This window comes from Neoarius graeffei, chromosome 6 (genome assembly GCF_027579695.1).
Source record: "Neoarius graeffei isolate fNeoGra1 chromosome 6, fNeoGra1.pri, whole genome shotgun sequence".
NCBI classification, from domain to species: domain Eukaryota; kingdom Metazoa; phylum Chordata; class Actinopteri; order Siluriformes; family Ariidae; genus Neoarius; species Neoarius graeffei.
The window spans coordinates 47,594,048-47,607,503 of record NC_083574.1 but is presented as its reverse complement, the minus strand read 5'-3'; the positions used below and the strand labels follow the sequence as shown (position 1 = coordinate 47,607,503).

The 13,456-nt window shown below is 40.5% G+C and overlaps 1 protein-coding gene across 1 annotated transcript in view; it reads left to right on the top strand.

Moving 5' to 3' along the window:
* btbd11b (BTB (POZ) domain containing 11b) overlaps positions 1–13,456 on the top strand; it is a 175,929-nt gene that overhangs the window by 147,430 nt on the left and 15,043 nt on the right. Inside the window, exons 3-9 of the mRNA XM_060923745.1 lie at positions 5,904–6,108; positions 8,479–8,631; positions 8,903–9,068; positions 9,670–9,759; positions 10,938–11,039; positions 11,480–11,573; positions 11,665–11,800. Coding sequence (XP_060779728.1) covers positions 5,904–6,108; positions 8,479–8,631; positions 8,903–9,068; positions 9,670–9,759; positions 10,938–11,039; positions 11,480–11,573; positions 11,665–11,800 — 946 coding nt within the window. The remainder of the gene's footprint in view (positions 1–5,903; positions 6,109–8,478; positions 8,632–8,902; positions 9,069–9,669; positions 9,760–10,937; positions 11,040–11,479; positions 11,574–11,664; positions 11,801–13,456) is intronic.

The window sequence follows — 13,456 nt, the reverse complement described above, 5'->3', positions numbered from 1 at the left end:
CTGTTTCTCTCGTCTTCTCTCATTACCCAACATGCCTGTAGGTGTTCCTGGGTTTTTTGTCTAATGCCTAATACATTAGCATTGTATGTGCACTTTTCCTGCAAGAAAAAAATTCTTATCTTGATGTTGCAGTTTCAGATATGTAGGATTTAGCCGTATGGATTTTTCTCTGACATATCAGACAAATTGAATTACAAAAGTATGCAATGTTTTTAATTTAAAAAAATAATAATAATGCAATTTATTACAATTGTTTAAATTATAAATAGCTACCGAAGTTCAAATTCAGAAATGCATGCTGACGTCTCTGTCAGATTAAGCAGTTACACATGAAATATTTAAATAATATTGACTGGCATTGAGTGGTATATCAGATATATTCCATTCAGCTAGCATGATACTGAATGACTCGAAAACGAGTTCAGTATCATGCTACAGTAGCTGAATGGAATACATCTGATATACCATGAAAAAAGCCAACCATTATTATTATTATTATTATTATTATTATTATTATTATACATACACACTTGATGAAACAATTATAGATTTTATAAAAAGTTAAGAATGGGGGGTAACTTACCAATATTGAATGCTGATTCTGATCCAGTGTGATTCAATGTTTTGTCAATCCAATGTACATGTACAAAGTAAAAGTTCTAATAATAAAAATGGTGGGCGGCACGGTGGTGTAGTGGTTAGTGCTGTCGCCTCACAATAAGAAGGTCCGGGTTCGAGACCCGTGGCCGGCGAGGGCCTTTCTGTGCGGAGTTTGCATGTTCTCCCCGTGTCCGCGTGGGTTTCCTCCGGGTGCTCCGGTTTCCCCCACAGTCCAAAGACATGCAGGTTAGGTTAACTGGTGACTCTAAATTTACCGTAGGTGTGAGTGTGAATGGTTGTCTGTGTCTGTGTGTCAGCCCTGTGATGACCTAGCGACTTGTCCAGGGTGTACCCCGCCTTTCGCCTGTAGTCAGCTGGGATAGGCTCCAGCTTGCCTGCGACCCTGTAGAACAGGATAAAGCGGCTAGAGATAATGAGATGAGATGAATAAAAATGGTCCAACTCCAGAAAGCCTGAACAACAACCCAACTTATATACAAGCTATATACAGGTTGACAGTTCAAGTTCAAAGTTACTTTTGTTAGTAGTTAATTGTTACATTGCAGTTCTTCAAAACAAAAGAGGTTTGCTGAAACTGCATGGTACGAGTATGAGTTGTCGATGTGCTAGATGCGTGGGTCACAGAGCCACACACAAGCGCATTATTGTCAATCTGGGCAAGAATACTTCTCTGCTCTGTTTTCTCATGAAATATAGCTTCTTGTGAAATTTGCTTTCTCTCTCTTCCAGTTTTTCGATGTCCATTGGTATGTTTTTTTCTTGTAAATATGTGTGAAGAATATATAATGAAGTTTTGGTAGCCTTTCGGGTGTTCAACACATCTTTCTCTTTCCTAGTAAACAAAGAAATGGTTCTGCGTATGCACAGCAGAAAACTTTCTCAGTGAATGTTCATATCAGCTCCGACATGTGATGTCATGTCGTCTTGACAACCATGCAATATCATAAACCATATTCAACGCTCATTCTCCATTGGGTAGAGTGACGTAATACACGTAGGGTAAGCGATATGATAACAATATTGCATGCTATTAAACCAAGTGAATGAAACCTGCTAGAAGGGAATAGCATACATATTTTTATTCCATGGAACTAGTGTTCTGTATGTACAGTATAATAATTTGCTATAGAGAGCTCAGCTCAAGAACTCAGAATAACTGTCCTACAGTATGTACTCCAATGTACAGATGTTCATTACAGTAAATAGAGCTGAAGAAAATACTTGTTTGGCCATTTACTAAAGGGGAGTTGAAAAAAGGCTGTTGCAAACTTCTGTGACAGCAGAACAGGCCTTGCATCTGGCCCTCATCAAGGCACTCATTCTTTATTAATGCTTTCGAGGAGGTAGGATGAGGCGTCAGGTGAAGCTCAGTTTTCCCACTTAAAGCCTGTTCTGCTCTTCACTTGCTACTGTATTCCCACTTTGTGCTTTCGGTCATGAAGGTCACCTTGATAGCCATTAAAGCTCCTGGATATTGTGTTCATTTAAGGACTGGAAAAGCACAAGGGGAGAATAGCGCCTTTAGATGCTGCAGAGTTTCTTCCTTATGGTTAATCAGGAGTGGATATCTCTCTCTCTGTCAGCTCCTACTGGCCTTTGGACTCGTAGGAAATATCACATGCTGTCATGAATAAGAGATGAGGGTACTGGTCATGGAACTGTCCTCGGCGAGCAGCTTTCAGTCTCCTTTTCTCATTCTCAAACCCGCCTATCATCATATATACCTCGTGCTCCGCTTGTTTGCATGTGCCTGTAGCTACTATGTCTGTCTTATAATCATAGTCAGGCACCTACATGTCTGCAGGTATACAGTAAATGTCAACACTTGGGTCTCTTTTTGTGAAAATTCACTCAATATGTGACGACTTCTTTTTTTTTTCAAAGTTAATAGTTGAAACAAGAGGATCACATATCTCTGTGTATTCCTGTAATTGTTGGATAATTGCTGTCTCTTTGCTCTGTGCTGTCAGTTAATTCACATGGCATGCACACAAAACCTTTATAAATGTGGCTTTTACCATGCTCCCTTTACTGCATTCTCTATTGAATCCTGTAGCCTTGGCTGTGAGAAAAACATAATTATGTCAGTTAAACCCCTTGTCTTTTTTTTTTCCCCCGAAAAGATTGGACCTGTTGGGTCTGTTGCACACTGGCTGTGTGGATGTTAATTCATTGAAACAAAGAAATATGCGAAATAGAGAATAGCTGTGACTGCAGCATTCTGTTTGTTGTGTAATATATAGAGGCATCACTATGCTCACTATGGTCTTACCGCGTGGCACGATTTATTCATTGACGTATGCAGTGTAAAGTGCTGTTGTATGCTTATGAATGGATTCAAAAGTGCTAAGACCCATGAATTCATTCACATACAAGTCCACAAATAGATTTAATATTGGAGAGATAATGAGTAAAAGATAGAAAGTGATCCCAAATGTCTGGTAAATTAATACTGAATTCAGGCTGAATGATTGCATTGTATTTTGAGTACTTTTTTTATCCCCCACTGGCCGAAAGGCCCAAAGGCATACATGTCAACCTATACGGAATGTCCGTATTTTATACGGATTTGATTCAATAAACGTAGTATACGGGCGTATAAATAAAGTTATACGGATTCTTTAAAAAAACTTCAATATTTATTTAGAGCTATAATCAATTCCCACGATGATAAAAGAGCGCATAACATTTACAAACGTACTGTACACCACAGACAGCCAGTAAAGAGTCTTATGAAATCGCGCGTTATCTTGTGGTAGTGAGACTTCGTTCCACTTTTGATCATGCACACACCGCATTGCGAGAATCCCGCCAATCGTGAAGTCATAGACATATAAACATAGACTCCGCCTTCTGCGTAGAATCATACGTCATCCTCGCCGCCATATTGGATGTGGCAAAGTGGAGATTCTTCAACCGTCTCTGGTATAGCGTCTAGACAGTAGCCGAGAATAAAGATGCCTCATTCATTTGCTGCGTTTAACTGTACCAACAGGTTTACCGTCCAAACGAGATCACATGGGATTACCTTTCACAGGTGAGACTGGAAAAATACTTTTCATTGTATTTGGTCATTATAACGTAATTTTACGAACAGATTTTTCTGACTTTGTGGCTAATATGAAGTCTCGCGCATAATAGCCGCTCGGTGAAACCTGTCTCCAAACAACGAAGTATTTCCACGCTGATAACACTTTGTGTTTTTGTCAAACATTGGAGCTTTGTATTCATTCTGAAGGTTTATTGTTATTAATATTGAATAAAAAGTAACTGGGATATATCATTGTTAATTATCATTCAAATTTTAGGTAAATTATTTTAATTTGCATCTTATACGGATTTTATAAGGGAAATACGGATTTTGGAGGTTGGTTATGCAGGTTTGATTGACCAAAGGTTGACATCTATGCAAAGGGGGATTATGTCATGGCGAGTTCCATCCATCCGTCTGTCCATCCGTTTGTCCCAGGAAGGGTACTGACCTTCTGAAATCAACTCCTCTCACAATTTTTGGAGGAATTTCACGAAACTTGACAAGAGGCATTGTTATATGTTGGTAGTACGCATATTGTAATTCTGTTAAATTGGGTCACATTTTTTTTTTTTTTAAAGATATTTTTTTGGGCTTTTTGCACCTTTATTGGATAGGACAGTGTAGAGACAGGAAATGAGCGGGAGAGAGAGAGACGGGAAGGGATCGGGAAATGACCTCGGGCCGGAATCGAACCCGGGTCGCCCGCATTCATGGTATGGCGCCTTAACCACCTGAGCCACGACGCCCCCAAATTGGGTCACATTTTATCAGAGTTACAGCCCTTGATTAAGAAAATTATACTTTGACAATTTCATGAGTGTGTTTTCCATCTGAAATCAACTCCTCTCACAATTTGTGGAGGAATTTCACCAAACTTGGCAAAAGGCTTTGTTATATGACAGTTATACGCATAGTTAAATTTTGTTTAATTTGGGCAAATGTTACCAGAGTTATACCCTTGATTATTAACAAACTTGTACTTTGGCAATTTCCACAAGGTGGGTTTGCTTTCTGAAATCAACTTCCCTCACAATTTTTATTCTCCGTTGGCCGAAAGGCCCAAAGGGGGATTATGTCGTGGTGATGTCCGTCTGTCCCAGGAAGGGTACTCACCTTCTGAAATCAACTCCTCTCACAATGTTTGGAGGAATTTCACGAAACTTGACAGGATTCTTTGTTATATGGCGGTAATACGTATATTGCAATTCCGTTCAATTCAGTCACATTTTACCAGAGTTATGGCATAGTTGCCGGTGGGGGGGAATACTGTGCTCTCAGAGCATTCTTGGGTTTTTTTCAGTCACTTCCTTAATTTGTTTATCCTCTTAAATACTGTCTTATCCTTAGAGAAATACCAAGAAATAATATGAACACAGTGTACATGCAACAGGAGACTGTTGCGCAACAGGTGGAGATGACAAATGACTTGAGTGAACATTTCCATCACTGAAAACAGGACAGCCCTAAACAAAACACCATAAAAAAGTGAGTCTGTGATCTAGGACTGGGCTATAGTATACAGTATGGATATCACATCGTTATCATGATAAATTCTTGTATAGTCACTATACAAAATGCGAGTGTCGTGATAATGCTTCAATTTTAATAGCAATTACAAACTCTGAAAGCAGCTGATTTGATGACAGACTTTCACTGTAAAGTGTTTTAAGTAATTTATTTTTATTATTAAAAATGAAACAGGGCGGCACGGTGGTGTAGTGGTTAGCGCTGTCGCCTCACAGCAAGAAGGTCCTGGGTTCGAGCCCCGGGGCTGGCGAGGGCCTTTCTGTGTGGAGTTTGCATGTTCTCCCCGTGTCCGCGTGGGTTTCCTCCGGGTGCTCCGGTTTCCCCCACAGTCCAAAGACATGCAGGTTAGGTTAACTGGTGACTCTAAATTGACCGTAGGTGTGAATGTGAATGGTTGTCTGTGTCTATGTGTCAGCCTTGTGATGACCTGGCGACTTGTCCAGGGTGTACCCCGCCTTTCGCCCGTAGTCAGCTGGGATAGGCTCCAGCTTGCCTGCGACCCTGTAGAAGGATAAAGCGGCTAGAGATAATGAGATGAGATGAGAAAATGAAACACATTACTGTTTTGTTGGTAGTTTGCTTGTAAAACTATATCATAGAAATGTTTCCATGTCATATGATAGTTTTTGTGATATCGCCCACTCCTATTGTAAGCGCACCAATGTCACATGACCCACATTTCACAGCAATAAGCACTTCATCTCCTGCCTACTGCTTACAGGTGACCTTGTGTCCAGAGCCATGCATCACCTTCAGCCCCTGAGCATCAAGAACCATACTAACAGTACTCCTGTGCACCAGAAGAACAATCTGCTCCACTGGGAGCCTGAGGCTCTCTACACTCTCTGTTACTTCATGCACTGCCCCCAAATGGAGTGGGAGAACCCCAATGTAGAACCCTCCAAAATCACTCTTCACACAGAAAGGTGAGATCACAGGCTTGGATCATCTGTCATATGTAAACTGTAGCAGACTTACTGAGATGAGTATTATGTTTTTGCATTCGGCAGATAATTTTTTTCTGAGGTGCCTTATACCTGGGACAGGATACAAGGACGATGATGATGATGATTAGTTTATTTAGTAAAATAATGTACAAAATACAAGTATAGTGTACCTTAAAATATATGGATAGCACAATAAAGTGTAAACACTTATTTCCATTGTGGTCCAAGTGCATCAAGTGCCAAAAAAGGGGCTATAAATTAAAAAAAAAAAAAAGGAGGGGGGGGACAGGAGGTATACAAAATAAAATATGGCATGAACTAGAAGGTTAACTAGGAAATAATAAAAGGATTTTGTGAATGCTGATAAAATTGATCAAATAAAAAATTCTTGACATTGGATTTAAAACTATATAAAACATTTATGGACTGCAACTGACTTGGTAGTTCGTTCCAGGCAGTGATCGCGGTATAACTAAATGACTTAACAGAGAGAACAAAAATAGACACGGGACCTGAACGGGTATTATGACGGGCATTCCGATCACTTATAGAAGATGTGAGATATCTCGGAGGACTTTAAGGGTCCAGCAGTTGTTCTCTGAGGGAAAATCACTGACCCTTAATCACTGATCTGCAAAGATACACTGGAAAAGTTGGCATATTCCAGATATGTCAACGTGCTTCTCTTTATAACTACTGATTGATGTATAAAAGTGACCGCTACAGTACTGACAAGGTCAAAATTTTCAGAAATATGCCCAACCTGAATCTGTGATGTACCCCAGGAGATGGGACAACCATTAATGGATTTATTGACCTCAGCTTTGCAATTCTACACACATGTAGAAATTAAAAACTTCATGTAAAGCGTGGAAGCATGATGCTCAATAGGTTAAGTTTTAGGATATGCACACCTTTCCAGAATTGCTACAGGATCCTTTAATGATTTCCTTTTGTTATAATATAGTAGGGATTTAACACAGTGCCACTGTCTGTATCTGTATCTCTATCTTTATTTGTATTTAATGCCAAACTGAATATGGTCTAAACTGGAAGAGCTTTTCTCAGTTACCTTACCTGAGTTCATAATCTCAAATAGAAATGTGCACAAACTGTTTTTTAATCCCTCTCATGCAGTGATTGTTTTAGTTTGTACTTGCTTGCGTTTGTAACTGCCTTTAGTTGGTTCTACAGCATTAAAGGTGACATATTATACCCCTTTTCCAAAAGTTGTCACAGTTCCCTGAGGTTCTAATGAAATGTCTGAGACATGCTTTGGTTAAAATACCACAAGGATAAAACACCACAGCTCCCTTCTCACTCTGTCTAAACAACCCTGTTCAAAACGGCTGATTTGCGTGCCTGTTCCTTTAAATGATAATGAGCCACTGCTCACCCCACCCCCCTCTTTTGCCAGCCAATCAGGTAGCCCTTTCCTCATTTATATTCATTCACAAAGGCAGTTCTGAGTGGAGATACTCAGATGAGGGGTGGCATAATTTTAATGAGCTCCCCTTGTGACATAGAAAGGGGAGTCAAATCTGAACGGTTTGTTGAAACACGTTTTCTGAAATAGGCAGCCCAAAAGAAACTGATCAAGTTGGCTTATTTCAGAGTTTGTGGGTTGGTAGGCACTCCAGATACCCAAATGTAAGAGCACAAGTGCTGAAAAGTGAGTTTTTCATATGTCCCCTTTAAACAAAAAAAAAACAACACCTAATAGCCTAATCTAAAACAATTTGATGCAGACCAGGCAGTTACTAATAATGAATAAATGAATGCTGTACATTCGTGTTAATGAACCTGGTCTTTCTTTGTCCTACAAGCTTCATATCTGACCACTCACTTGTGCTCGCATAAAAGTGAAGACTTTCCGCTCACCTGACTTTTTCTTATATTCCAAGGGATCTCAGTCCCCATGCATACCTCAAATTTCAACCAGATAGCCTGGCAAGCTTTTAAAAAATTTTTTAAATAAACCAAATAGTGCATATCCTATTCATATCTGTGTTTGTATTTGCATTCGTTCCGAATAATGGATGTATATTCGGTTACCCTTTTGTTTTATGGAAATAATTAGGTCAAATGCAAAGTGTTGTAACTAAAATGTATGCAGTTTCTAAAATAATAATAGTTTATGATAGCAAAATGTTTTATATCTCTGTATATCTTTTTAGACATGGAAAACCTTATTAGGCAAGATGCCTTAAGTTACCCTCCTAAGTAAATAACATTTTATTTCATTCTATATAGTTTTAACATCTGCAGATGCTAGAGTTGTAACAGCTGGAGATGTCGAGGGGCTGGGAAGTGAATAATTGAGATTCTGCTTGTTGTCTCTCTCTGCAGGCCATTTATGGTACTGCCTCCCCTCATGGAGTGGATCCGAGTGGCCGTAGCCCATGCCGAGCACCGCCGTAGCTTCTCGGTAGATAGTGATGATGTTCGACAGGCAGCTCGGCTCATGTTGCCAGGAGTGGACTGTGAACCTCGGCAGCTAAAGTAAGAGGCCATTTCAAAATCATACACCGGATACATGTGTAACAGCTTTTGTAGCAATAGATTTGGGGCTATTGAAGACAGATTTGGGACTCTAGACTTGAGTGTGCCAATACACATTTTGTAACAACCATGGACGCAGTGAGATTGCCATTGAGATTGGCATAACTGTACGCAAGACAAAGATTATTTTTAGAAATTACACAACTTGGTATTGGTTGTCGATGTGCTTTGTCAGCATGGTGAGTCATGGGTTTTGTATTTGTCTCTGCAGGACAGATGATTGTTTCTGTATGTCACGGAAGCTGGACGCTGCGTCCACTGAGGCAAAGTTTCTGCAGGATCTGGGGTTCCGGATGCTCAACTGTGGACGCACGGACCTGGTAAAGCAGGCCATCAATCTGCTCGGACCTGAAGGCATCAACAGCAAGAGTGAACAGGTGACACACCTCACACATATATACTATAAACATCATACAATTCAGACATATTGAAATTAAGTAGTGGTTCCGTACTAAATAAGAAAGGTTTACTTTCAAATAAACAGCCAGTACAGTAGCAATCTCATCACTACAGACCCCATAATCCTCATCCATATTTGTCCGATAAAGACGTTAACTCTACTAAGAGTCTCTCATTACATCAGAACAGTTGTGCCACTCTTATTCTCACAGTGTTTTATGGTTAATCGTCTCAGTGGGAGCCAGCGTGCAGGCCACACGTCACCACTCTCTCCATCATCCCGCTAGCTTGGCTGCACTGCTGAACTCTGGGAGGGAAATGTAAGCCATTCCCGAACTTTTTCACAGAACCAAGAATGGCGTCAGATTTTCCATGGGCTCTTGTACTGGATTAGGCTGAATCTCCTCTAGTCTCTCTTTATACACAGACCTTCAAAACCCTCCTTTATTCAGTAAATATTCAGTGTCTACGGTACGTTTAAATGAAACCAACTGGTGTTATTTGCCATAAGACAATAAATAAGTCATATTTTTCAATCAGTGTGTCTTCTGTGTATGCATGTGTGCGTATATTATTCAGGGTATGACTCCGTTGATGTATGCGTGTGCTCGTGGCGATGAGGCCATGGTTCAGATGCTGTTGGATGCAGGAGCTGATATCAACAGTGAGGTCAGTGATTCTAAAATTTAAGGTGTCCTTATACCACAGCACCATTGCATTCTCAAATCTGATTGGTCAGAAGGTGTTGATTGATTTTCTGTAACAGCACAAGTCTGGCTGAAAGGCAAATCACGGGTTTATATTATTGTTTCTTGTTGTAATGCATTATTCTTTCTACACTAATAGCTAATTCACAGGGATTTGGGAAATGATTTACATAAACTAAGCCTAGTCTTACTAACTTGTCTTGCAGACATGCCACAACATTAAACATAACTATAAACTGCTAAACAAAAAAGCACGACATGCTCATTAATAACTTACAAATTATAATAATTGGCAAATTGCTGTGGTATAAGAGGAATAAAATACCCCAGGACATGTTGTCATAGGAAAATAATCCACTTCACGGTGGCAGCAGTCACTTTGCACCTCCCCATCATTGATTATTTTCCTATAACAGCACACCCTTGTTTTATTCCTTGCGTATGTTTAACAGAGAGCTTCATGAACCCATCAAACCCATGCTTCCATTGTATTCCATACTGTATTCCACTGTGTGTATTCTTTTGTACTGTGTCATGGTGTAACAAGTAAAAATCCAGATTTATCTGCAAGAGTTCTTTCCGATGCCGTCTTTCTGAGTTTGGCGTCATCGCTGCAACTATTGAGACATCACTCAGCTGTTTAGCTGGAGACTTCAAAGCAAAGAATGATTTAGCAGCAACTGCATGACTCGCTGTTGTGACTGGAACCCATCACACTTGAGTCATGCTGTAAGTCAGCAGTAGTAGGTCATAGTGATTGGGAAATGTTTGTACAAAACTATTACACAATCTCATCACATTGGTACTTACCGTAACATACTGAGTCATTAAGCTTACACATTTGTTAGACATGAGAAAATTTAAGCAGAAGCACCACTGACTGAGAACTTGTGGAAATTAGAACAGAACAGCACTCTAAACTATCTCTGACCTGTCCCCCTCAAAAGAGAAATCGGAGTATGAAAGTGATAAACATCTTCTGGGAGCTGTGTGCCAGGTTTTTATTTTTAATTTTTTTTTTTTGAGAGTAGCGTGTGTGAGTTTCCCCAAGCCAGCACTTTTCCTGGCTGCTTATTTGTCTGTGTGTGTGTGTGTGTGTGTGTGTCTTTATGCCCTGACTGTCCCCTGTACCTCCTTCAGGTGCCCAACACAGTGCACCAGCACCCCTCAATCTTCCCCGAGACTCGGCAAGCCACGGCGCTCACCTTCGCCGTGCTCCACCAACACGTCCCCGTGCTGCAGGTAGACGTCCTCCGCCTGCCCTGACAGCACACTGACTACATACTGTCTTCCAGAACACACAGTTTACCCTGCATTGTTATTAGCATTATGCATTAGGTCTCTTTTTTTTCGTGTTCTCTCTTGACATTTTGGTCAGTTGTGTGTGGGTGTAAAAGCTCTTCTCAGAGTCTTTGCCTAGCGACTGTGCTACACCCCATTTACCATGTTTCTCATTATCAGCCATTTTCACTGTTTTGCATAGCTGCTAAGGATACTCAGTGTGTTTTCTCACTCAGCAGAAAATGTGTCCTATAAGCAGTTTAGTTTACTGTCGAGATCACATTGCAGGAAGCTCTTGAAAGTGGTCAAGTTTGAACTCTGTCACTTTATCTTTCAATCGCTCAATCTTTCTCTTTGACCTCTCGTCTCTGCTTTTTTTTCTCTCTCATTCTCTTTATCAGTTGTTGATGGATGTCGGGGCAAATGTGGAAGGATCTCTGCAAGACGGAATGGAGAACTACACAGAAACACCTCTGCAGTTAGCTGCCGCTGCAGGTAATCCAATACCGTAAGCATCACTCAGTAGGGGCAAGACACAGTCAGTGGAGATCAGAGGTGAATGTAGGGCTTTCTTGTGCATCTGCAGGAAACTTTGAGCTGGTCAGCCTGCTGTTGGAGAGGGGAGCTGACCCACTGGTGGGTACCATGCACCGTAACGGCATCTCCACAACCCCACATGGCGAAATGAACTCCTTCAGCCTGGCTGCAGCACATGGACACAGGTAGCGCACGTACGCTTCGGGTCATTACAACAGCACTGTAAATTTACAGTATTTCCTGTAAATATTACCGGAATATAGTGCCAGCATAGATTTACCGTAGAGTTCAAGAGTATACTATAATGAAATTACTTTAATTTACTGAAACTGTTGCAACCAATTGGCCTGCTAATTTACTGTCATTTTTACACTGCATTTCACTTTACTCTAAAATTCACTGTCCTGTAAGATTTACTGCAAGACCTGTACCAGTGTGTATATTTTTTTTCTTTAATGTTAGATTGTTAGGGAAGGAAAGCAGCAAATCTAAATTATTAAAATAAAGTCACTTGTTTTTTTTAACTTTAAACTGAAGTTCAGGCAAATGAGTAGACACTGTACCTGAGACCTACTCAGGTACAGGCTCAAAAATTTTTACATGTATTTACGAGGCGCCCTTATCCAGAACGATGTACAACATACCCAGAGCAGTTGGGGGTTAGATGCCTTGCTCAAGGGCGTTTCAGCCATTCCTGCTGGTCCAGGGAATCAAACCAGCAACCTTTTGGTCCTAAAGCTGCTTCTCTAACCATTAGGCCATGACTTTCCCATCTGTGGGAGCAAAATGGGAACAGTGGTGGCTCAGCAGTTAAAGGCTTTCTGATAAGAAGGTCGGAGGGTCAAGCTGCCACTGTTAGGCCCTTGAGCAAGGCTCTTAACCCTACCTGCTCTATAAGTGATGTCTCATGACTGACCCTGCACTCTGATCCCAAATTCCGAACAAGCTTGGACATGCAAAGAAACGAATTTCACTGTGCTGTAATGTAGATGTAACAAATTCTTCTTATTATTCAGTAGCAGTACCTCGAAATATTTCAAATTTCATTTTAGGGTAAATATCTATCAGTAATTCTACAACCCCGATTCCAAAAAAGTTGGGACAAAGTACAAATTGTAAATAAAAACGGAATGCAATAATTTACAAATCTCAAAAACTGATATTGTATTCACAATAGGACATAGACAACATATCAAATGTCGAAAGTGAGACATTTTGAAATTTCATGCCAAATATTGGCTCATTTGAAATTTCATGACAGCAACACATCTCAAAAAAGTTGGGACAGGGGCAATAAGAGGCTGGAAAAGTTAAAGCTACAAAAAAGGAACAGCTGGAGGACCAAATTGCAACTCATTAGGTCAATTGGCAATAGGTCATTAACATGACTGGGTATAAAAAGAGCATCTTGGAGTGGCAGCGGCTCTCAGAAGTAAAGACGGGAAGAGGATCACCAATCCCCCTAATTCTGCCCCAACAAATAGTGGAGCAATATCAGAAAGGAGTTCGACAGTGTAAAATTGCAAAGAGTTTGAACATATTATCATCTACAATGCATAATATCATCAAAAGATTCAGAGAATCTGGAAGAATCTCTGTGCGTAAGGGTCAAGGCCGGAAAACCATACTGGGTGCCCGTGATCTTCGGGCCCTTAGACGGCACTGCATCACATACAGGCATGCTTCTGTATTGGAAATCACAAAATGGGCTCAGGAATATTTCCAGAGAACATTATCTGTGAACACAATTCACCGTGCCATCCGCCGTTGCCAGCTAAAACTCTGTAGTTCAAAGAAGAAGCCGTATCTAAACATGATCCAGAAGTGCAGACGTCTTCTCT